Genomic DNA, 24925 nt, shown 5'->3' with positions numbered 1-24925 from the left:
GCTGCACTGATATTTGGAGACAGACAGACAGACAGACAGACACGACAGACACGACAGTCACGCACGCATGTTTTTTCATAAGAGCAATTAGAGAGCTACAAAAATGTAATCATTTAAACAAATAAAAGCAAAAAACAAACAAAAACAATGACATTACAAATTCCTCTAATGAGGGGATTAATGGATGTTTATTGCTATGAATTAGAACACCTTAAAAAGCCCAGTGGTAAAGTCTGCTGTCCCAAAATGACCTCCTCTGCAGCCGTTCCCAACACCACTGAACCTGTCCTTGCCTAAGCTATGTTATTCCAATAATCTTACAGGGGGGGGGCGGACATATAGTTTAGCTTCAGTGGGTAGAGAGGCCGCCTAGTATTCAGAAGGTCACCCCTCTGTACACTATACTTACATGTCAAAACTCCCCTGAGCAAGACACATAACCCCTAATGGGACACTACTGCCGGGCATTTTACAATTTTCATTTTGTGACTGAACTGAACTGAATGAACTAATAACCAAATAATTATATTTATATATATATTTTTTTTAATATTTTATATTTTATATATTGAATCAATTATGAGACCGGAAAAGAGAGAGTCTTCATGCACATACAGTAAACTAATCAATAAATTATAAAATAATGAAACTAGCAGATCTACCAGCTCTGTTTGATTTACAAGACAAGCTGGTATAATCTTTTTGTATATTATTTATGTAGTATAAAATAGGGCTTTGTGGTTCATCAGACAAAACGATTGGATGGAGGATTATTTAGATCTATTCTAATTGTTTCAATATTATTCGATAAGTTAATAAGGTAAATTGATAGAATAATAAAGAAAAATAATTTATATTTTCAGCCCCAATTTGGAATACAATTTGGATGTTCATCATTGTGTGTTTTGCCTTTAGGGAATACAGACCAAAGGCCAATGTCACCCATGTGAAGGACGGCACAATGGTGTCAGCCTACAGCCCCAAGACCTTCATATTTCTGAGGGAGAAATCCGTAGGAGACCCAAAAGTTGATGTCATCACCACAGCCAACATTCCAGTTTGGGTGAGCCATATGAGTCACAATACATAAATCCTTGTATATCCATATTTAAACTTGTTTATGTTCTTCATAAATTAAAACAGCCTATTTCATCGTACTCATTCATACACCAGTGTGGCGCCAAAGCAGCGGAAAATTGCCGATCTGTACAAGATTCAACACGGCATTTTCACTACTTTTGAAAGAATTATGAAGTGAAAGTCGTTAAGTCTGCCTGTAGGTTTTAGTAAAAGTACTAGAGACTAACTGATTGGATCCAATTGAACACAGGGTTTTTTGGTTCCCTTCCCTGAATAGCAACTGTTTCGGATATGCAAGGTTTCCAGCGAACAGTGATTAAAGGTATATTCAGTGATTTCACTCAAAAAAACGTAGGTTTAGTTTTTGGCTGTGGGACCCAGCCTTTCGTCCAATCAGGATAGAGAGTCAAAAACGAAACCTAAGGTTTTTTGACCCCCAGGGGTTAACTGGGGACAGGGAGGAACTCCTTATATGGCCAGCACACTCTATAGTAGGGAGGATTATCACAACAAAACAAAAAAATAAGTGATATTTGAATTAAGTGAAATCACTGAATATACCTTTAAGTTCAGAAAAGTGTATTAGGTTGGTCATGATTATGTTGGCGTTGCCAGACCATCAGAGATCTCTATACGTACATACATACGTCTGAGGAAGTCAAAATTCAATGTCAGTGCTTTAATGGCAATAATAAACCTGCGCCCACTACCAATCCTGATAACCTTCCCAATATAAAGCACTGCCTTAAAGTCTTTGCACTGGTTCTGCGACGCATTTTGTTTATTTTGTATTTTTATAAAATTGTTTCCATGTAGTTTTAGCCCATTCATGGAATTTAGATGTCCCCAGAAGTTTTATTCTATATCGTTTTCCCTCTCTCTGCATCAAAGTCTATTCAACCTCTATACTATAACCAAAATCAAAATAGCCGATCTATCAGACGAGTTGTGAGCGTTGTGAACATTTTAACAACACAAATCTTGTATGGCACAAAATATTTTGTTGGTAATTGTTGTTAGTTTGGTGGTCCTTGACATGAAGGACCCTTTCTAATCATTAAAAGATAATTTCTGGTAATCTCTGGTCTCCATCCTGTCCTCTTTCCTCTCCATTTCCATATCTAGGCTGTCATGGAAAAGATGAGGGTGATGAGCTTGTTCAAAATCACTCCATTCACGTGGTTATACGGCAAATATCTGAGTCTTTTCACCAGCCGCACTGTGGACGAGCTGCTGTGGGGCTACAAAGACCCGCTGCTGGAACGCCTCTCAAAAACCAAGCCTGAGATTGAGGAGACCTTTGGCCTCATGTACAAGGTACACAACAATTCTGTAGCAAATGACAGCTGATAACTTTTAGCACCCTGAGCCGGTGTTGAACCCCGATCTCCAATTCAGTAGACCAGGCAAGCAACAAGCCACGGCAAGAGAGCTAGATCCCTTGGAGGAGCAAGTTACGACCGGGTCTTTTCTCTATCCCCTCCTTTCTGAAGCACGCCCCCATGCTTCTCGCTTCACTCCTCGAGTCCCTCACGCAAGGGCACGGTCCAGCGTTCATCCACCAATCTAATGTTTAGCCCCCTGAGCTGGAGTCAAACCCTGATCTCCAACTCAACAGACCAGGCAAGCAACAAGCCACACCAAGAGAGCTAGCTCCCTTGGAGGAGAAAGTTATGGCCTTTTGGTCTTTTGCAGGGTCGTTACACTGACAGTGCTGGAGAAGTTTAACCCCAGTACTTGAGTGAAATATACTGTAGATACTTGGACCTCTTAAAGGTAGGGTAAGTGATTTTCTTTGGTTAAAATAAGTGTTAAAAAGCTCCATCGTGATATACATGAGTCTCCATGTCTCTCCTGCGTTTTATTCAACAGAAAATGCATTTTCAGGTTGGGATACCAATTTTATCCAATCAGGATAGAGAATGCAGTCAGCATACAGATTAAACATGTAAGTGATGACACAAAAAAATGAGCAGACAAATTTGGAACTGGAATACTATAACAATTTAGCTGATAAATGGCTACGCTCCTGATTGGCTGGAATAAAGAGCTGGAGAGGCAGGGAAAACCCTGTTATTGAACAAACACTCTATCTATAGCAATGATTACTATCAGAATTTAGTGATTTAAACCTTTAACAAAAAATATCACTTAGGCCTACCCTACCTTTATTATAGCCTAATACAGCAATAATGTTTTGAAAGCACAGACATGTAGTTGCAGTGCAAGCACGCTGGATTTGAAAATAGAGAGATGAGAATAAGTACGTCAGAGAGGCTTATTGTCGGTATCAGCCAGGGTCAGAGCCGGACTAACAATGGAACTAGGTGGAGCTTAAGCGCCAGGGCCCGAAGCTTGCAGGGCCTGGTACGAGACTATAGGTTAGGTACAGCTGTTGCTTCTTTCGAAAAATATAACGCAACATAAGAACCCCCGCTAGTGTTTTTGGTCTTCTCGTCTGACAGTTTCTGTAGCAGTTTTCGGGAGGAGAGGGAGCAGTCTGTTTGGGGGGGTTCCCGACCGCTGCGCGTCGCTTCCTCCTCTGACAGAGGGGAAGCGAGTAAGCGACGCCGTCAGAAGCCCCCTTGCTCAGGAAGGCCCCCCTCACTCAGACCAACCAACGTGTGTTGCGACAATAACATACAGCCTATGTAAGAGGAATATAAACAAGACCTTGGCGCAAAACTTCATATTTACCCTGCTCTAATGCAACAAAAGTGTGTTCTTACATCCTCCATTTCACGATTCCAGCACTCGTGAGTAAATTATTTTAATTGCTATTATGAAAGTTTTCAGTGACGTTGGACTTGGACCCACAGGTTGCATTGTCGTCAATAATTAATCTGTCTTTAAAACGTTCTAATATGAATATAGCATATTGGCATTGTCTGTTGGTGCACACATGTTATATGGACCATGTAACAACATGGTCAACAGCACTGTTTGCAAATGTAGCTACATTTGTTGTCCACAAAGACAATTTAGACAAAACATGCTGCTGCCTGCTAATGGAGCTTGTAGATATAGGCTAATTATTTTTCGGGGAAATTGCAGATAGTTTAGCAGAGACTGAAGTTGGAAAGGCTGTGCCCAGTGCGGCATGCCTGCTGGCTGCTGTGTCTTGTGTCAGCGGGCAGCGCAGGCAGTAGTGGATATGCGCTAAACGCATGCATGTTAATTAATTAATTGACTGAATCAGTATAGGGGCCTTTTGATTTGGTGAAGCGCCAGGGCCTTGAGAGGGGTTAATCCGTCACTGGCCAGGGTGTGCGAGTCTATCCTCCGTTTCAATGCGCTAGACCTCTCTGAGATGGTTTGCTGAGGTGGAACGCAACACAAGGTTAATTACATAAGATTAGGAAGCGAAGAACGTATGGTGGACTCCATGTTGCTCCCTGAAAGGAAAGAAACATGCGCAATTGAGACCAAGGAAGCATATAGCCCATTGCGCATGTTTCATTCCTTCCAGGGAGCAACATGGAGTCCACTGTACAGTCTTCGCTTCCTAACCTTATTTAATTAACCTTGGCGCAACACAGGTACCATCATCTCCCAGTACTTACCGCACAACTTCAAGCCGTGCTCCTCATGAGTTGGCGGTGCCCGGGATCAAACTCATGACCTTGCGGTCAAAAGGAGAGTGCTCTACCGACTGAGCTACCGAGACACATCTTTGAGATGAGAATGAGTATAAGAGAGAGAAAGGGGGGTAGTAGAGATGATGTAAACCTGGTAATCACATGCTGCTCTACTCTGTCATGACTGTATAGGTAGACATTTCCCTGCGTACATCACTGTTATTAATAGGGCATGCCTCCTGGTGGAGATGTGTGCTCTTCTAAATGCATCTTTCTAGAATCTAGAAAATCAGGTGTATTAGTAGCAGGAGTAGTAGATGTTTGAATGATGGGGGAATGTTCTCAAAACGGATACATCATAAGAGTTGATTATAGAGATGTTGGGTGTTTTGTTTTGTTTTTTGTTTAGAAAAATGGAACTCTTGGTGAAGAGTTTGTTTACCACACTGGAGAGCAAAACTACCTGGACTATGGTCGAGTCCACACTTGGAGAGGTGAAAGGTAAATGCAGGGACATGCACGCACGCAAGCACCCATGTACACAAGGCAGATGTGACTCACGCACGCACACGCACACACACATACACACACACACACACACACACACACACACACACACACACACACACACACACACACACACACACACACACACACACACACAGAGAGGTAACAATTGGATTCATCAATTCCACTGATATGGGCAGTTTGGAGTACTGTCCCCATCTGTTTATCTTACTGCCTGTTTGTCTATCTTGGCTCACAGGGAAGGACATCCTGATACTGTGATGATGATGATGGAATTATTTAATAATAGGTGGTCAGTTACAGTGCTCATTACTCTGACCCACTGGGGAAGAAGCTGTCATCCAATATAAACATGTACATGTCACTGTAATTCATAATGATGATGATGATGCAAAAACAAGCCAAAGGATGTTTTTGGAAATCAGAGGAAAACTAGTGTGTTTTAATAAAGTCCCACCAGTGCAGTGGTCCTCAACCCTTTCAGGCCGTGACCCCATAAAATAACATATTTGAACTGGGGAACCCCGCCACCCCGACAACAAGCACTTGGAATTGTTGAGGCATTACATGTATTTTGACTCGGTTCCACAGATAATATATTGTGAAATGTGAGCTCGTAGATCAACTATTTTCTCAATGTTTGCCTCTTTCTTATATTATTCGACAATTTATAGAATAGTTTGTTGATTTCGTTTGATGCAGTAATGTAATTTTTTAGGTATTAAAAAGGTCTTAAAAGTCCTTAAATTGTCACTTTACTGTCATACTGTCACCCCCACCAATCTGGCGGGGGTCCCGACCCACAGGTTGAGAACCACTAGTGGCAGTGTGGCACAGTATTTGCGTCTATCCAGTGCCTAAACAACAGTGTTATTTATTTTGTCTTAATGTAATGTTAATTTTGCCAGAAAAGATTTAGTCATAGTCTTAGTCTTTTGAATAACACTAGTATTTAGTCTTAATCCTATTTTGTCTTCTGAAATTGTTTAGTCTTAGTCTAGTCTTAGTCAACTAAATATCAGCAACCTTAGTCTTTTATTCTTAGTCTTAGTCAACAAAATTAACACTGCTAAACAAACAAGAGATCTTCATTTTAACATGTTTTTTATGTCACAGGAAAGGTAAACAGTCAGTAATCGAAGCAAACAAGAGTTCTTAAAAGCTGTTGGCGGTGGATTGCCATGGAATTAGCTGTGCACCTTCATGTGCCTATATTATGTGAACACTGCTGATTTTGGTGACCCCATGTGGCCTTTTCTCTGGCACCACCCAGAGGCCAAAATGTCAACTTTTCACGCAAGCTAACAGTACTGTATCAGCAGTGTCAGGCGGAAACCTTGTATGTCCCATGCAAAACCGTTACTTTTCAGGAAGGAAAAATAATCTGGGTTACAATGGATCCATTGTAGTTATTATTTAGTCACAAGCTCTTGGTAATTAGAAGGTTTTCATCTTATTTCGTTGTTGTTTTGCAGTCAGCTGTCATTCTGGACATCGAACCAGAGCAACACTATCAACGGGACAGACGGCAGCGCTTTCCACCCCCTGCTAAGAAGGGATGAACGCCTCTACATCTTCACTGCAGACCTCTGCAGGTGAAATTACTCTACATTACCTACTCTATTACCTACTCTACATTACCTCTACATCTTCACTGCAGACCTCTGCAGGTGAAATTACTCTACATTACCTACTCTATTACCTACTCTACATTACCTCTACATCTTCACTGCAGACCTCTGCAGGTGAAATTACTCTACATTACCTACTCTATTACCTACTCTACATTACCTCTACATCTTCACTGCAGACCTCTGCAGGTGAAATTACTCTACATTACCTACTCTATTACCTACTCTACATTACCTCTACATCTTCACTGCAGACCTCTGCAGGTGAAATTACTCTACATTACCTACTCTATTACCTACTCTTCTACATTACCTCTACATCTTCACTGCAGACCTCTGCAGGTGAAATTACTCTACATTACCTACTCTATTACCTACTCTACATTACCTCTACATCTTCACTGCAGACCTCTGCAGGTGAAATTACTCTACATTACCTACTCTATTACCTACTCTACATTACCTCTACATCTTCACTGCAGACCTCTGCAGGTGAAATTACAGCCACTTGTTTGTTGTTCACTCTTAAGGGCCGATTCATACTCCTATTTTACCGCTGTTTCGGCGCTGTAGTGCCGAAATGATTCCGGCTCGTCAGAATTTTAAATAGCACCGAAGAGCCGACTTTAGGACGGTACCCCCCCCAACCTCAAATGACGTCACATTGTAGGCTCTACAGCGCCGAACCGACTTTTATTCAGCTCTAAAATAGGAGTATGAATCAGTCTGGGGTTTTCAACCCTTCTCATATCAAGGCCCATTATTTATTTGGCATTAGAGCCACGGACCACCATTTGATGAGATTTAGCCTCTCAGACCCAAAACGTACAAATACTTTGTTGTCGTTGGATAACATTTTGACCACAATTAAATGCTGTATTGATGTTGGTACCATAGGAGATAACAGGAAATGTTGATCAAAATAACAATTCTGCATTTTCTCTAAAATTTTGAGAGAATGCAGAATTGTTATTTCTTGTTAAGTCTACACATTTAATGTGTAGACTAATTGTAAATTAAGTAATGCAGATGTTTAACAAAAAACACACCCGTGTGAAGTGAGGGGCGATCTTATCATTGTACATCATCATCTCATTCCGGCCAATCAGAATTTGCGTTCTAACCTTCGTCTTCAGTGTTTGTGTTACGCAATGTCTGTGTTTACACCAACACTCAACATTGCCATTCATTGTCAATGGGATTCAATGTTTGTGTAGGACAAAGTTTGTAGCACATACCTGTGCATAGCTGGACATAGGAGCCCTCAATAATTTAACTGTTCAGAGCATGAAATGAAACCTACGGTTTCATTTTACACTATCAAGGGTTAAAGATCTATAAGGGTCCATTTGGTTACCAACTCTCTCTATCATTTAGCTGGGGACCACCTGGAACCCCCTCAAGGTCCACTGGTGGTCCCTGGACCACTGGTTGAAAACCACTGCTCTAAGTCAATGGTTCTCAAACCTTTTCCTACCTCTGGGGGTGTAGGGATGGAACCAAATGGAACCACTTGGGTCTATTTTGTTCCATTTAATTGATTTTACAACATAGTCGACAATGACGTGAAATAATCCATTTATAATCAATCCCTATCTCGGGCATGTCATTGTAGGTGAAAAACAAAAACAACTATATAACAAATGTAACAAAACGTCAGACAACATGCGATCGACAAGCTCACAAAACATTGTAATCCAATTATGACAGCAATAATGTATAATAATGACTTTTGATAATACAACTACACTACAAAGTGCTTTACCTAAACCGGAAGAAAATACGACGACAAAAGGGCCATGTTAAAATGTAAACATGAAGAGAAAAAACAATAGATTTCAACATCTAAATGTCAAGTTCCTTCGACAAAAGCAAGCAAAGAGATTTACATCAGAAAACAAACAACACAGGGGGTGTCCTTACATCCTCAATGGCAAGAAAATTGACGGAAAAATGGAGGAAGAAACCCTGGGAAGGCTCACAAAAGAAGGGGTCCCATCAGGTCTTACTGGCGTGCTATATTTGGGCAATATAGAAATGCAAACAAACAAAGAAAACAACTGTTAAAGTACTATAATTAGGCAATATGATTACATTCTCTCTACGTCGTCCTCAGACGAGCCCTCCATCGGCGTCTCCAGTCATCTCGGTTCTCCATACATCTGGCCAGCTCCTTTGTGCTTTCCGCACCAGTATCTTTCTTTAGTACGTCCACGTAGGTAGGTGTGGGACGTCCTCTCCATCGAGAGGACATTAAACAATTATTTTACAGACGATCTTATAGGCCTTTCATTACAAGTATATTTGAACCCATTAAGACCTGGAACACACCTGTCACCATAGCTTAGTTTTAACCACTTATTTTAAACTTTAGCTATTGAAAAATTGCAAACTTGAAAAATCTACAAAAATCTACAAACTCTGCAGCTACAAGCTTGTAGATCTGCTGTTTTTGAAAAATGGTGAAAACGTGTGCAAATCTTTGAATACATACTTTCACAGCAAACATTTTTTACGTCATATCTTTTGCATCTGGAGGGTCCCTGGAACAAGATATTTTCAGATGGAGGTCGGCGGCCAATTACATATCATTGACATGAAATAGTTTGAGAACCAACTGACATAGAAACATACGGTAGTAGGCCTATATGTTTTTCATAAAACTGTACGGAGCGGCTGTAACGGATGTCCTGTTCAACCTAGTCTAGGAAGAAGATACTCACGCCATATGTAAACATATGTAATGTATATTATGCTCAGAACTATGTGTCGGACCCAGAACATGTTGCTTCAGGTCAAAATAATTTTAACTACGTCTGTTAAATCAAATTTAGTAGAAGCAATAGTCTTATCTGAGAGTGATCAGTTATTTAATATAGACACAATATCACGGTCATATTGAAAGATGGAGCAACAACTTAATGTGTTTGTGAGGTTAAATGTCAGAGCACAATGGGACAAAGGGTCATTATAATGAAGAATGTCCTCGTTTAGCCTGCGTTCCCACACACGCCATTTCACCTGGAGAGGATGTGTGGTAGATGAGATAGTGTTCTATTTCTAGTTCAAACGTTGCCTAAACATCCTTATTAGTTGTATAATATGACATTACAGGATATATTTGTAATTGTAGAATGTTGATAGCGCGTGTTGAAGTGAAAGGGGTAAGACATTAAGGAAAGACAATGGTGCAAGGAAGGAGAAAATGACAGATGAAGCCCCAGATATGCTAATAGTGGTATCTTATGTATACTTTTATTATCAATTGTTTTTATTCATTATATCACAAAAATATACAATTATGCCAGTATAACATAATATACATGGATGCATTGCAAATGAAAACGAAACTAGTACATGTGACATACGCATGGGTGAGGTCGCGTGAACGCACCCGCCTGGGTGACGGCAGACTGCTGGGCGAGCGTTGGCGCTTTGGCATGGGGGTCAGATCAACATATGGAATAAATTCTGTACTGGCCATATAAGGAACATGTCTTGAGTTAAAGGGTTTGAACCGTTTGATGAGGTCAGATCAACATATGGAATGTCAGAACAGGTCAGCTCCATATATGGAGATCTAAGGGTTTGAGGTTTAGGTCAGATGTAGAGTTGCTGGCCGGCTCCCTATGCAGATCTATGGTCCAGTCTTCTCCATGTATGGCTATCCAGGGTTTGATGAGGTCGTGATCTTCATATATGGAGACGGCCATATATGGAGCGTGTCACGAGGCGTGACAGAGTGGTTTTGTAGCCACCATCTTTTTTGATGCTGTTAATCCAGCAAAGAAGATGGGCACTAGGTGTAGCTGGGACAAATAATTAAAAATGAATAAAGACGGAGAAGGTGTAATATCGACTTCCAAGCGTGATGAAAGTTTAACAGCCACATTTAACAGGCACCACGTCTCTGTACGTCTGTCTGTCTGTCTGTCTGTCTGTGTGTAATCCACGTAACTCGAGAACCGTTCACCCCCACCGACACACCTCAGGGGGTTCTCCAGAACCACCCCAAAAAAGGCCTCTGCCCGGGCTCTGTCTGGACAGGGCCCCTGCCCAGGGTCCATATATGGAGCTGGCCTGTTCTGACATCTGCATCGTTCCAAGTAGGCCAGCGCCCAACGGGCACCGCTGTAGAGGCTCCATCCAACGCATAATATCTGGGTGGGGCATGCATTTCCAACTTGCATTGTTCCAAGTAGGCCAGTGCCAACTGCAAAAAGTGCAGTCGGGACTACTTAAAAACCTCCTAGCACCTAATAATCTGTGGGGAGTCAAATTAATATGTTCGGTGAACACAATTTAAATTAACCTGTTGATGAACTGGATTTCTAGAAGACAACAACATTAGACCAAACTGTGTCCCAGCACAGTATCCACAGATAGGGATCCATAATTAGATTCTAATAGAAATGCATACTGTATACAGTAGTAGTGGTATAATATTGAATGACTTTTCACTTGTAGTTGTAGGCCTACTTACAAGTAAATTATGAGTCAGAGACACAAGCTTTAGTTTGCTCTCAGAAAAGGAACAAAAATGCTTATTAAACATTTTGTCCACATGCAATGGTTTATGCAAGACCAGACTATTTCACATTGTACTTCTTGGCACGTAACTTGGATATCTTTCACAAGGTCCTGGCAGACGTGTTCACTGAGACTTTAGTTCCCACAACAAAAAGACAAAAAAAATCCCTATACGAATCCTGTAGGACTTAAGGACTTGGATCCTGTTGTCCACTGTGGAATTACGTTTACCCAATGAGAACTTAATGTTCTCAATGTCCTTGAGAACCCTTCACCCGCAAACCTGCTGCAAGCTTCCACCCCGTTTTGCTAAGAGTGGAAAGAATCCCTCGGGCGCCAGTGTCTGTCCTTTAACACAGATAGGGTGTTTCCACACCCCCTCCCTCCCCGTCAATGTTTCCTAAACACTTTACCCTCCTTACTTATAGCCCAGTAGGGTCAGCACTGACATCTGTGCTATTGTGGCTAAAGGGGAACACGCACACACCCCCAGCTTCTTGCTTCCCTTTCCCCCATGATTCAAATAGGAAATGCTGCACGCACGCACGCACACACACACACGCACGCACACACACACCCACACACACACACAAACAAACAAACACACCATGGCTTTAACATGTTCCCCATAAAGGCCATGGCTTGGTGTGATGTAAGCAAGCAGTGAAATAACTCAACAGCACTGTACTGTGTTTTAATTAAACAAAGGTGTACATTATTAATAGGGATGACACCTTGCTGATGATTAATTGATTAATCCAGTACTTCTCATGGACTCATAGAGATCCTTCAGGGGGTTCCAGGGGGTCCCCAGCAAAATGAGAAACTTTTCAACTTTTTGAAAACAGCAAATAAAACATAAATAAAGCATACATGGATAGCCTTTAATCGGAATAAATAAATGTATGGCCAACAACAATTTTGATGTTGTGTTACAAATAACCTAGTTGAAACAATGGTAAACATGGACTCAAAGGCAGGTTGTAAATGACCAGGGTGTCAGACACAGCCAGGAGGATCGAAATGTGACATTGATTAGCGGCACTCCTCGGAGCCCTGGACACGTGCTCCCCCAAAAAACACGGGACACCGGGAGAGTGCTTTCTTTTTTCAGGTGTCAATGTGCGACCCCACTGCCGCCTTCCCGCGACCCCACTTGGGGGTCCTGACCCATAGTTGGAGAACCTCTGAAGTAATCCATTAGTTGACTAGGGATTTCTATAGTCGCGGGCGGCCCTAAATATAAGAGTAGTTTAATATTGTCCTGACTTCCCCTCATCCACCATGTATAGTCATGGAACTTTGACCCAGTGACTGTTGAATGACACACACATGGAACTGGATGGTCACAGGCAGGTGTAATTGTTAAAATAGCCACATGCCTTTTTTTTTTACGATAGACACACTGCTCTTCTAAACTTTGATATGTATGTTGTAGGGATAGTTTTCTCAATAAATTCTAACGTTTCTTTAAAAAAAAATCCTTGTCCTTAATGATTAACAATAATTGAGCATGTTATCAAAAAACAAAAAATCCTTTGAATTTTCTTGTGTCACGGAGGTCTAGGAAGAGGTCAATAGATTACTGTTGCACAATAGGTGGGCTGCTGTCGCAAAGTACCACATCCTCGCCTGTGGGCTGAAACTGTGAGGCCTCCTTTGTTCTTCCTTAGAACCAATAGGGATTCCCTAGAGACTGAACATGAATACATACATTCATAGTACACTATTGTACTACACAAGAAACTGATTATCTGGGAAGAAAGTAACATTTTCAAACATTCACATGCAATTTAGGACCACCGACAGTAGTTTCTGTAATTGTGATGGGAACATTTCACCACATTACTGAATGAATACAGTATTCTGCCCATAATGTGCTTCAACAAGCAGAATTGCGACGCGTTGTGAGCTTGTAGATCGGCTATTTTCAGCATTCAACCAAGTGTAAAATGACTTTTAATTATACTGGATCTCTTGGCACTAGTCCCTTCCTAACGTTGTAGTCTAGTTTGTATTTGTTTACGAAATTGTCAACATATATTTAGTCTTAGTTTTAGTCATCATAGCTGGTGTCATAGGTTTTTATTTAGTTTCCATTTCGTTTTTTGTCAGTGAATAAAGGTAGTCGACAAACATTTTTCGTCATAGTATTAGTCGACGAAATCAACACTGCTCTCTGTGCTCTCCAGGTCCATCTTCATGGAGTATGATAAGGATGTGGACGTTAAAGGAATCCCAGCCTACCGCTTCACACCTCCACGGGCCGTTTTCGCCAGTAAGGAGGAGAACCCAGCCAATGAGGGCTTCTGTGTCACCCCCGGAGAGTGCCTGGGGACAGGACTGCTCAAAGTCAGTCCCTGCCGTAAAGGTAAACGTCAAACGTTTTCGTTTGTTTGTTTCAAACCAAGAATGTATTTGTTTGATTCCCATAATATTTTTGGATTTCTCACTGCCTATAAATAAAATAACCTATATTGTGGTTATTACATAAGTCATCCAGTGTGTCATCTTGTCATAGTAATAGGAAAATTCATATTATTAGCTTTATCGTAAAAACAAATACAAAAAAACCTTCTTCTCCACATTGGATCACCAAAACAACAATTTTTCACCCTCTAAATAAGGGGTGGGCAACTTGAAGGTGGAGAGGGCCACTATAGTTCCACACTCCCTCCAGAGGGCCACAACAGCAGAAATAAACAATATATCAATATTCGGATATTAACCTGCAAGCCGCATTAAGTGAAGGTGGGGGGCCGCATGTGGCCCGCGGGCCGCCAGTTGCCCATGTCTAAATTATAAATAAAATCTAGTGACCATCTGACTATAGCTGGCCCGTGTCTGAGAGGACAGTAAGCTCTATCACCTGATCCTCTGGCCTCGGGCCACGAGCCGAGCATAACCTCCATGCCTGAGTCTACAGCCCAAGTGACTTTCAGAGTCATGACCACCGTCACTGGTGGAAAAAGTACTCGCATTCGAAGGTTCCATTTCACAAGTTTTCTAATGTAGAAAATAAAGAAATAAAATAAAACATATTTTGAAATTAGCAGATCTGCAAGCTCAAAATTGTACTTAAGTACAGTACTTGAGTACATGTGCTTTAATAGTTTACTTTACATTACTGACCACTGTCACTATTTGTTATGAGTTTGTTATTTGTTTACCAGTGTTTAATTTCTTCGTTGGAAGTAGGTAAAGGGTGAGAAAATGTCTAGAACATGCACGTGGCATGCGCGCATGTCTGCCTCTCTCTGTGTGTCTCTGTGAGGGTGTGCATGTAGGGTGACCTTGGGTTATCACAGGTGACTCCAGTAGCCAAACACAGATCACCTCTGCCCCACTTAACCACTTTGAACCATGGCGACCTCATACAACCTAAAGAAATGTCTTTCTTTTTGTTTTGTTGGGAGAAATATATAAAATGAAGCTGCAATAGCCTAATGTAAAATCGTGTGACACATTCTGTGAGACTGTACATTTCATTTGTCATATGACAAAGTCAGGCTAAGGGCTGCACTATTTATAGGTATAAATAAATAGTTTAGTCGAGTCGATGGCCGAGCCCACACCACGACCATAACAACATTATAGTTATAGTATTAATTATAGTGCGTGATGTGAACGGCCTTTTAAGTCCACTTTCTACCTGTTGCACTGCATATACGAATAGAACTCAAACTTTGAATGGGTCTCTTATCTCAACCGTAAACCATATGGCCCATAGCTTAGGAAAGGAATGTCTCCTATTGACAATGTTCGGATGGAACTCTGTGTGAGGGACATGGATGTCAGCTACCATGCAATAAATGTTTCCAGACAAGGTCAACGCCCTGTCTATTGTGTTGTGTTTTTGGTGGGAAACATGGTCCAGAAATGTGTCCTGGGTAAGAGGTCAAATGAAATGGAGTATCCTTCTGCGCAGGACTCTGTGTCTGCTCTATTGTTCTCTTTTGATTTTCATGTCATAGGTCAGACTATTAAACGGGCAAGTTCTTGATTATGATTTGTCGTGTTCGCGGTCGTGGTGAAATAAGCGCATAAACAATAACATACACCTGTGACTGCGTTGCATCAGTATTTACATGTCAACTTTCACTGATCACGTAATGTCAAAAAAATGTCAGCAACTTGATTTCAGAGGAGTTAGTTGACTAATGATCCATGGGATTGAGTCTCCGTCTTATTGGCAGGCAACCTGTCCGACCGTCCAACCGTGTGTCGGTCTGTCTGTAACCAGATCATCTCTGGCACCATTGGCCGGCTTGACGGGAAACTGTGCACGCGCTCCCTGGATGCCAAAGCAGAACCTCTGCCCCAAATGTCTCACAGTTATAGCACCACCAGGAGGACGATTTTTGCAAAACATTTCTTTAGATTTTAGATTTTTAGATTTTGATTACTTATTCAGATTTCGTCCAAACATCACACAAATCGGTACACAATATCTCTATGGTCATTAAACGAACGAAACCTTTTGATTTGTCATATTCCATTCTGATTAACTAAGGTTGGCTTACAAAGTTTACAATTGGCTTCTTTGCTAGGCCGAGGAAGAAATGCCACCCTATTCACATTGGCCTGTTATAGCGCTACCAGGAGGCTGATTATTGCAAGACATTTTTTTTAACAAAATGCCTCAAATCATGAATGCCGCATCTGGCATTGGCGTGAAAGGCCAAGGAAGAAATGGCACCAGTTCCACGTTGCCGTTGGCCTAGTATAGCGCCACCAGGAGGCCACAATAACCTACACGACCTGTGCTCCGAGGAACACTTTTTCTTGTTGATATTGTGTTTTACTGACTCAATCTTACAGTGAGATAGAGCTGCATGATGCTTTGTAAATGTAGGCACTTTATAGTTCCCCTCTCCTCTGTTCTTCCCTCAAGGTGCTCCTGTAGTAGCGTCCTTCCCTCATTTCTACTTGGCAGATCCTAAATATGTTGATGCCGTCGAAGGACTGTCTCCTCAAAAAGAGCATCACCAAACCTTCCTAGATCTTAACCCGGTAAGTAACAACACAGCAATGTAACAGACACTGAAAACTGTAATTTGTATCTGTGACGTGGTACACTGGCTCAGATCATTCTTTCACACTGTACTGTACATGCCAATCAATTGCATAACTAAAGACAAGAGAAACCTCTTACATACAATACATCTTTGCACACTGTATATCAGCTCCCATGAATTTATTTCATGAAGTTTCTGGGCATCCAAAGTTGTCGAAACCACCTCTAAACAACTAGTCTGCGGGCAGGTCCCAGGCTGGACCACCAGAGAAACAATTTTCCCAGTCAAATCCCGCACTGCCGCCCGGTGTCAAAGCGCTCTCCGTAAACTGCTCCCATGAGCCTGAAAGTCCACCCATTGTTGTTCCGCAGCTAGCAGACACCCCGCTAGAAGGCCGGTGGGTCTTTTATCAGTGGTGTGTTCTAGGTTTTTTCAGATGGCATGTGATAATCATTCACTGAGCGACATGCGCGCGCGTACAGTATAGGCTATAACATGCTTGCGCGTGTCAATGGATGAAATGGCCTTTTTATATACACACACACACACACCCTCTCATCAGTGGTGTCATGGTGATTTTTTTACTGGTACCACGGAACGTCACACGCAAGCACAGTAGCACATGCACGTGCACGCGCGTGCATCGCGGCATGCACACAGAACGGCTGCATAGCCTAAGGCTATTGTTAAATAGTGTATGAGAGTTTTAGACACACAAACACAAAAGTAGACAGACAAACATATTTACTGCACACTAGCGAAAATAAAAAAGTTTGCTTTGGACGAATCACAAATGAATCTGTTGTTTGATGGAGGAGGAGGCATTCTTCTTGTGTGCTGAACACCTCACAGCAGCAGTATAGCCTACTGGAGCCGTCTGCCATAGTCTACTGCTGTAAGTGTGCATGCTTACCGTATAGGCTACGTGCGCTCAGGTAAACAGTTAAAGCTCTTGTTATGCAAAGTAGTATCCATTTGAATTCGGCACGGTACTTGACACGGTGTGAAAATAGGTGGGGGGAGCCAGTAAATCTAGACCACTGGGTACTTGGAAAGTCTGGTGACACGAGGTTGATTAGGTCACGGTGCGTCTTCTCTTGAATCTAGGGGGGGGGCGTGTTCTAGCGTGCACGCACGTGCACGTTCCGTTCCGTCCCTGCGCGTGCACGTCAAAAGATTACTGGTACCACGGTGTGGTACTGCGTTCTACGAGCATGACACCACTGCCTCTCATATAGGCAGCTAGTCTTGTGCAGAGCCACCCTGTAAAAAATAATGCATTTTGGCTTCATAACCCATTCTGACCTGAGATCAGATTCATACGAGGTTTCCGCCGGACACACACTGATCTGATGAACCCATTCTGACCTGAGATCAGATTCTAAAAATGTCAGTCGCTCTTCGATTTTTCAAAAATAGCAGACCTACAAGCTCGTATCGCGCCACTCGGTGGCGCGATATGAGCTTGTAGATCTGCTATTTTTAAATAGCTAAAGCATAACATGATGCCAACACCAAAATGGGTGCCCGGTCAGAATGGGATAAGGTTATGCTTTAGCCCCACCTAGTGCTTCACTTGTTGGAAGTACAGAAATATGTTGACTTGACTTCATTTGTTGATGTTTTGTGTGAGCAGCTAATCTCCGGCACCGTTGGGCCTATCGCAGCGAAACTGTGCACACACTCGCTGGATGCCAGAACAGAACCTCTGCTCCGAATTTGTCAGATCGGCCTGTTATAGTGCCACCAGTTTTTACATTTTTGCAAAACACATTTTTTCGTATTACTCCCACAGATAATTATGTTTGCAAAGATCACAAATCGGTACTCAGTGTCTCTATAGTCATTCAACGAAACGCGTCTCTCAGATTTCTCATATTCCATCCCGATTGGCTCATTGGCTTCCAAAGTTTGCAGGAGTGCTTCATTTTGAACAAAATGCTTCAAATAATGAATGCAGCGTGGAGAAATGCCACTTGAAATGTTCAAATGAGCCTCATGTTGGCACTATAACAGTCCGTTTCACGTTTCACGTACCTATAACCTATAATCTCCGCATTCGCTTTGAACAAAATGCCTCAAATGAACACTGTGTGTGTGTGTATGATTACGGTGAACCTTTGCACGTAGATTTGCCCTACATTGAGGAAGAAATGCCACCCGTTTTGACATTGTCCTATTATAGCACCACTATGAGGCCAATTCTTGCTAAACACATTTTTTTATATTACTCATACAGATTTTGGCCAAACATCACGCAAATCGGTACACATTATCTCTATAGTCATGTGATCGGATCTGACTGATTCTTCATATTCCATCAACATTGCTGGCTCACAAATGAATAACCTACCTGACCTGGTGGAGACCTGTGCTCCGAGGAACACTTTTTGTAGTTCAAGGTGTATTTTGTTTGTTCCTCATAGACCACTGGAGTTCCTGTTCGTGCAAACAAGAGGGCCCAGGTCAATATCCTGATGGAAAAAATCCCAGGATTCATGTAAGTATCTGCAATTCTGCATGCAAATTGGCCTACTGTATATACAATAAAATATATAACCTCTGTGATTCTGCAGTTTACAGTATTTCACTGATATCTCCTTCTTGTTGTTTACAGAGGTACAAGAAAGCTCAATTCAACAGTCCTTCCAGTTTTGTTCCTCAATGAGGTGAGAACAATTTTGACAGATAAATGTTGTAATGTAATTTATAGAGCATAGATGACAATGTGTCTGTCGTCTATATGGTTCTCAACCTGTGGGTCGGGACCGCCAGCTCCTAATCCAGACAACAGTCTTGTCAAAACTCGACTATTGTAACTCCCTCCTTACTGGCCTACCAGCATGTGCACTTAAGCCTCTCCAGCTGATCCAAAATGCAGCAGCTCGCTTGGTCTTCAACCAGCCAAAATTCTCACATGTCTCCCCCCTGCTCCGCTCCCTCCACTGGCTCCCGGTCGCTGCCCGCACAGAATACAAAACTCTGATGCTGGCATTCAAAGCAACCAAAGGTATGGCTCCCCCATATCTTGCAAGTATGATTGAACCCTACAAACCCTCCCGCGCACTCAGATCAGCCAACGCAGGGAAACTGGAAGTCCCCTCACTAAAAACGCCGGGACAACGCTCCACACGTCCCAAACTCTTCTCCCTTCTGGCTCCAAAACTGTAGAATGCACTTCCCATTGCAGTCAGAACTGCAGCATCACTCCCAATCTTCCGCCGTAGCCTGAAAACCCACCTTTTCAGACTCCATCATTTGACACAGACTTATAGCATGTTATGTAGACAGCACTATAATTGTATTGTATATAGTCATAGCACGCCATAGTACATATGTATAGCATAGTAGTAAATATGTATAGTTTATATGTATAGTGTATGTATAGTTTCATTATATAGATATTCCACTGTTACTTTCTTAGCTTACGCATGTTTCATGATAAATGCTTTTATGTGATGTATTCCCATGCTTTTGTTCTTGCTTAAATGTAAGTCGCTCTGGATTAAGAGCGTCTGCTAAATGCCTAAATTGTAAATTGGTCCCCAAAGGATTCTGGGAGGTCTCCAGATGATTAGCCTAATGTGCAACATTGTTTTCTCACTCAACAGTTAACAAACCAACATCAGTATTAGTACATACAGGGTATCTTCACATTTCTAAAGTGACAATTTAAGGATGTTTAATACATTTTTAAGACTATTACTGCATTACAAGTAATTAAACAAAATGTCAAACATTGGCCAAATTGTCAAATTGATTGATTGATTGATTGATTGATTTAATATTTTATTAGACAAAAGAAAAATGCAATGTAGTCATGAACAAGAATCTAAAACAGCAATTGGTCACGTCCTCTCCCTCTGACCTGTGTATTCAATCAATCAACAAATATGCTCTTTTTCCTGAATGAGATTAGTACACAAATTAAATGTAGAATTCACCATTGATGGTCACCTTATTGTTGCGGTGAAAATAATCTGGATTATTTTGATAATCCGATACCGATATGGTATTTTTATGGCCGATGTGGCCGATTCCGATTACACTACAGATTATATCGTGCATCTGTAGAGTGTACATGTTGATGATGTGTCTGTCATCATGATCTACAGAGTGTGGTTATCGATGATGCGTCTGTGGAGAGACTGCAGAAGCTGTTGCTGATCGTGACACTGGTGTCCAACTTCCCCCTCCTCATTGTTGCTCTCGGTGGCATCATGCTCATCGTCTTCATCATCCTACTGGTCCGCGAGCACAAACAGAAGGTACGACATTCCAACTGTGATGCGTGAAATAGACGCTCTCATAGAACGGTATCACGTGACATAAACGAATGATCTACAGTTTGTCTATTTCCGGCACACGACACAGCTCTACGCCAAAATATTAATAGGCGCTTTGGTAAATGTTTGTGCTGTGTAGTTGATGTAACTCAACTCACTGACTTACATTGCACTGTGAAGCAGGTCTCAGAGTCACCCTTAGCAGTCTCAAGTCAAGACAGATTCAGAGCTCTGTATCTTCAAAGGAATTTATTTTCAGATTGCTCTTTTAGCACACAAATGAACGCAAACAAAGCAGATTCTGCCAATATTGTATGTAACATTACAAAACCTGAAATACTTACTTTATTTTCTTGCCAATGCAGTTTACTAATCGAATTAGGGAGAACATCTGGTGTGTATATCAACTTCGGATCCACTGATACAAAGTTGGTATACAAAAGAAAGCTGTGTCAGGTTTTGTAATGTTATGCGTTATGCTATGTTATGCTATGCGTGTGTACACAGAAGATATGCGCCAATGTCTACTGAAAAAACTGCTTTCCGGCATTGACAGCCCATACATCCAAACAAACTGCCTATCTGGTTGTATTAGACTATTTTAGGCTATGTATTTTTAATCAACAAGAACAACTATTGAAGATACCTTGTCGATATGGCAATCATGGCAACCCAAACCAAGCCTCTACCAAAGTATATTTTGCTTCAAGAAGGAAATCCAGGAAGGGATTTACGAAAGCTACTTTTTAGAATACAATGGGAATTATTGTGTTATATTATTAGTGTGCTGTTTAGGCTTTGTTACATTGTAGATCTGCTGAAAGGTTTTAAGTCTTATTTCCATCAATCTACTTTTCCTTACTGCATTATGAGGTACTATTGTATACTATAATTTGTGCACCAAACCACTAATGATCCTCGCCTGTACTTGGAGATAATTTATAATAAAGATAAAGTTTAAGGAAGAATTTACCTGCTAACAATCTCGATTTTATACCATAGCAAACTGCTGAGAAGGACACAACATACACCCCAGTCAATGATAAGGAGATGGATGAAACACACAAATCAAACTATATCAGCATGACACCGACTGCTGATAAAGAGTCCTGAAGAAGAGCTGTGGGGATCGGAGTGGAGTTATGCAGTGGCACATTCAGTTCAATGAGAAAAAAGTCCCATTTGTAATTAAATACATCACTGTGATCCCTGTTAAGAATCCATTATGAAGGGACGCAAACATGTTTTTGGAGTGAATTAATGTAAGACCATATGTGATGTACGTACAGCTGTACATATCACAGCCTAAGTGTCTAGTGTTGAATGTCTAGAAGAGGAAGATAATTAGTTTGGCAATGATGAGTCCTAGTTTTTGTTTAGGCTATCATGAATTGCACAGCTGGACTTTACAATAGCTGTGAACAGCCAGGGGTTGTCAGTTATAGTGGACTTAACTCAAACAGACTGTTACACCTTAGGAATGATGGAAGGTTCATTGCCTTGCCTGTCCTTCTGACTTGCTGTTTTTTGTTGTTTTTTCCCTTTCTTTTATTTAAACAATAAGTGCATGTGTACATGTACACACACACAAGATCAAAATGTCGTGCAAATGTCCAAAGACCCAGAATGAAAAAACTAAATTAATTAATACTGTAGAATAGATGATAAAATAAACAAATATATGATCCAGGGGTCAAATAAATCAAATCGACCGGTATTCTGTTTGTACGTTCGGTGGCTAGTTTTTCCATAATAGAAGATGCTTCTGTTTCGCTTGGATTTGCTTTCTCAGAACCAAAATATCCAATAACAATCATATATCAATCCTTAAATGCATGAACAACAAAAGAAAGTGTTACTAAATGTTTTCATAAAATTACTATTATTTTATTATGATTGGCTTTTATTTTTTGGGTGGGTGAGGCCACATTTGTGTGACAATAGGGCTAAACAAGGACCAGCTAGGGCAATGTGTGTAAACTGAATTTTAGAATTAAAATTCCACTCTCAGGGGCCTGTGCTGGGAAATCTATAGTGTTTTTTGTTATTATGATTATTGTACATATTAATGTACATAACATTATGTACAATAATGTTCAAGTGCAAGCCAGGTCACGCAATGGACCACCAGTAGTCAATGGCCACTGTAGTTCACCTCGCTCGCCTAGCATGGAGGCTCAAGTCAACCTACTGTATTACGAATTGGGAGTGAGAATGTCATTTCTAGTCAGGTAACAAGACGTACCAATACCATTGTATCAAGTGATCTTGCCCCAACTCGTCACTATAGTATGACCTGAGCATTAATGACAGGACCACAACAACGTAGTGTTTCTTTCTTCTGGTATTATCATGCTTTATTCATAAAGTTACAGTGAGAAGAGACAGGAATAAGGAAAGAGAGAGATGAGTATGGACATGAAGCAAAGAGCCTCCGGTCGGATTCAAAGAATTAGGTCATGTTGCCTTAACTTAGTGCTTTATCAAATTTTCACAATACAATTTAAGCTTTTTCTACACATTTAAACACTATACCTACCCCACACGAAATGCAACACCTTTTTTATGATATGTAGTGTATGGGTATTGCTGTGTATGTTTTGCTGGACTTGAAAAGTTTAGTGAGTGGCATATTTTTGTAAAATAGTATAAGAGATACTACATTCCTCCAAATGTTTGGTGAGGATGCAACAAATCCCCTATTTTCAAAACAATAATAATTCTATAAGTAAATACATGCAGGTTAATACAACAGATATTCTTCAGTGTGATGATAAGCCTGAGTTTTGTCATTCTGTGAAACTGTCAATTGTAAAAACTACTGTACTGACGCCGTTTGTGTTTATACAGTATGTACTGTATGTATGTATCTATGTAACACAACACAAGGTTGTATCGTTTATAAGATCTCTAATTCAACATGTGGTGCAACTGGGTGGACAACGGTATATCTATGTCATATAGGTCAACTATTGACACTCGTATAACTTCTGATGCATCCATCATAGAACTATGAGACTGCGTTTGAGAGCACACTTACATGCTTTACGTTTCCTAGATTATGTACGATTATGTTGTAAATTGACGTTGAAGTTTGGCATGTTTTTTTCTTATTCTCTTTGAAACATTTCATAGTGTCCTAAGACTATCAGTGCTGCTGATGAATGTCATGATCCTCCTTTGTTTGTGTATATGTTTTGGAGGGCTCAAAATCATAATGATTCAGCAGCCATTTGTAACGTGACATTGGAAAATACCTAGATATAGATACATTTGTCTTTTTAGTTGTAGGTTAAGAGGGTTCTCCACATTATTCCTAATTTCATATAAGATTTATTCCATTCAGCTACCAGACTGTTATGCATATACTGCAACAGCCTGCAATTATGTTTTCTTTATTTCTTAATTTAAACTGTGAAAATGTGCAAAGTTGTCACAGTGAATTTCTTTAATAAAGTAGGCCAATTAAATAAAGGGTGTGGAAACACTCAGAAAATAGACCTGAAATACATTCAATTTGATTAAGGACAGTCATGACCTTTTGTTGCATATTATGCCAGAGTCATATTAGAATTTGGCATTTTAAAAGATTGTACTGATGAATAAACATGAGTTGCACTGTAGTACTCATTAGAAAAGGTTTCTCCCAACAACTGTATGCCTATTATACATAGTTATATAGTGGAAGAAACATGGTAGAGTAATTGTAAACCAAACCACAACATGCTGTTTGTAAACATGGGCTGTTTGTAAATACTAATTATGTGCCATTATTTTCATTGCATGAGATGAGATTAGATGAGAGCACAGCGAAAAGTATTTTCGCATCTCACCAATAGTGCAAACATATCAGTAAGGAGGATACATTAATTACAGTAGTACAGTAGTAACAGTAGATATGGGCTGAGCAGTAGTCATTTAAATAAATAAATAAGGATATGAGAAGGAAAAAAAAGCTCCTTGAAAGATTCTCTTGCAGAAATACATATTTTTTCTTTCTCTTAGAATGTCATATTATGCAAAATGTACTTCTATACAATAATGCACCCACAGTATTCATATATTTCCTGTTTTAACTCTGTAATGCAGACTATAATACAGAGTGTATGTGACGTACAATGAAATAAAAGCTATCACTTGGATGAATCTGTCATTCTTCTTTGGGCCTGGCCATTATTCTTATGAACAATAATTCACAATTTGTACTTTTGAATACTTATATTATATATATAATTATATATATATATATATATATATATATAATACTCAAATAT

General features: G+C 40.6%; 1 protein-coding gene across 1 annotated transcript in view; it reads left to right on the top strand.

The window, feature by feature from the left end:
• Positions 1–24804, top strand: part of LOC310879105 (lysosome membrane protein 2-like) — a 36085-nt gene extending 11281 nt beyond the window's left edge. Inside the window, exons 3-12 of the mRNA XM_083793535.1 lie at positions 916–1063; positions 2206–2397; positions 5068–5159; positions 6662–6781; positions 13540–13718; positions 16242–16360; positions 18792–18865; positions 18983–19034; positions 20481–20633; positions 21654–24804. Of these exons, the coding sequence (XP_083649661.1) occupies positions 916–1063; positions 2206–2397; positions 5068–5159; positions 6662–6781; positions 13540–13718; positions 16242–16360; positions 18792–18865; positions 18983–19034; positions 20481–20633; positions 21654–21764 (1240 nt within the window). The 3' untranslated portion in view covers positions 21765–24804. The remainder of the gene's footprint in view (positions 1–915; positions 1064–2205; positions 2398–5067; positions 5160–6661; positions 6782–13539; positions 13719–16241; positions 16361–18791; positions 18866–18982; positions 19035–20480; positions 20634–21653) is intronic.
• Positions 24805–24925: the final 121 nt, after the last annotated feature.

This window comes from Protomyctophum parallelum (genome assembly GCF_964188405.1).
Source record: "Protomyctophum parallelum genome assembly, chromosome: 21".
Classification (NCBI taxonomy): domain Eukaryota; kingdom Metazoa; phylum Chordata; class Actinopteri; order Myctophiformes; family Myctophidae; genus Protomyctophum; species Protomyctophum parallelum.
The sequence above is the reverse complement of the archived record's forward strand: the minus strand, read 5'-3'. Positions and strand labels throughout refer to the sequence as shown.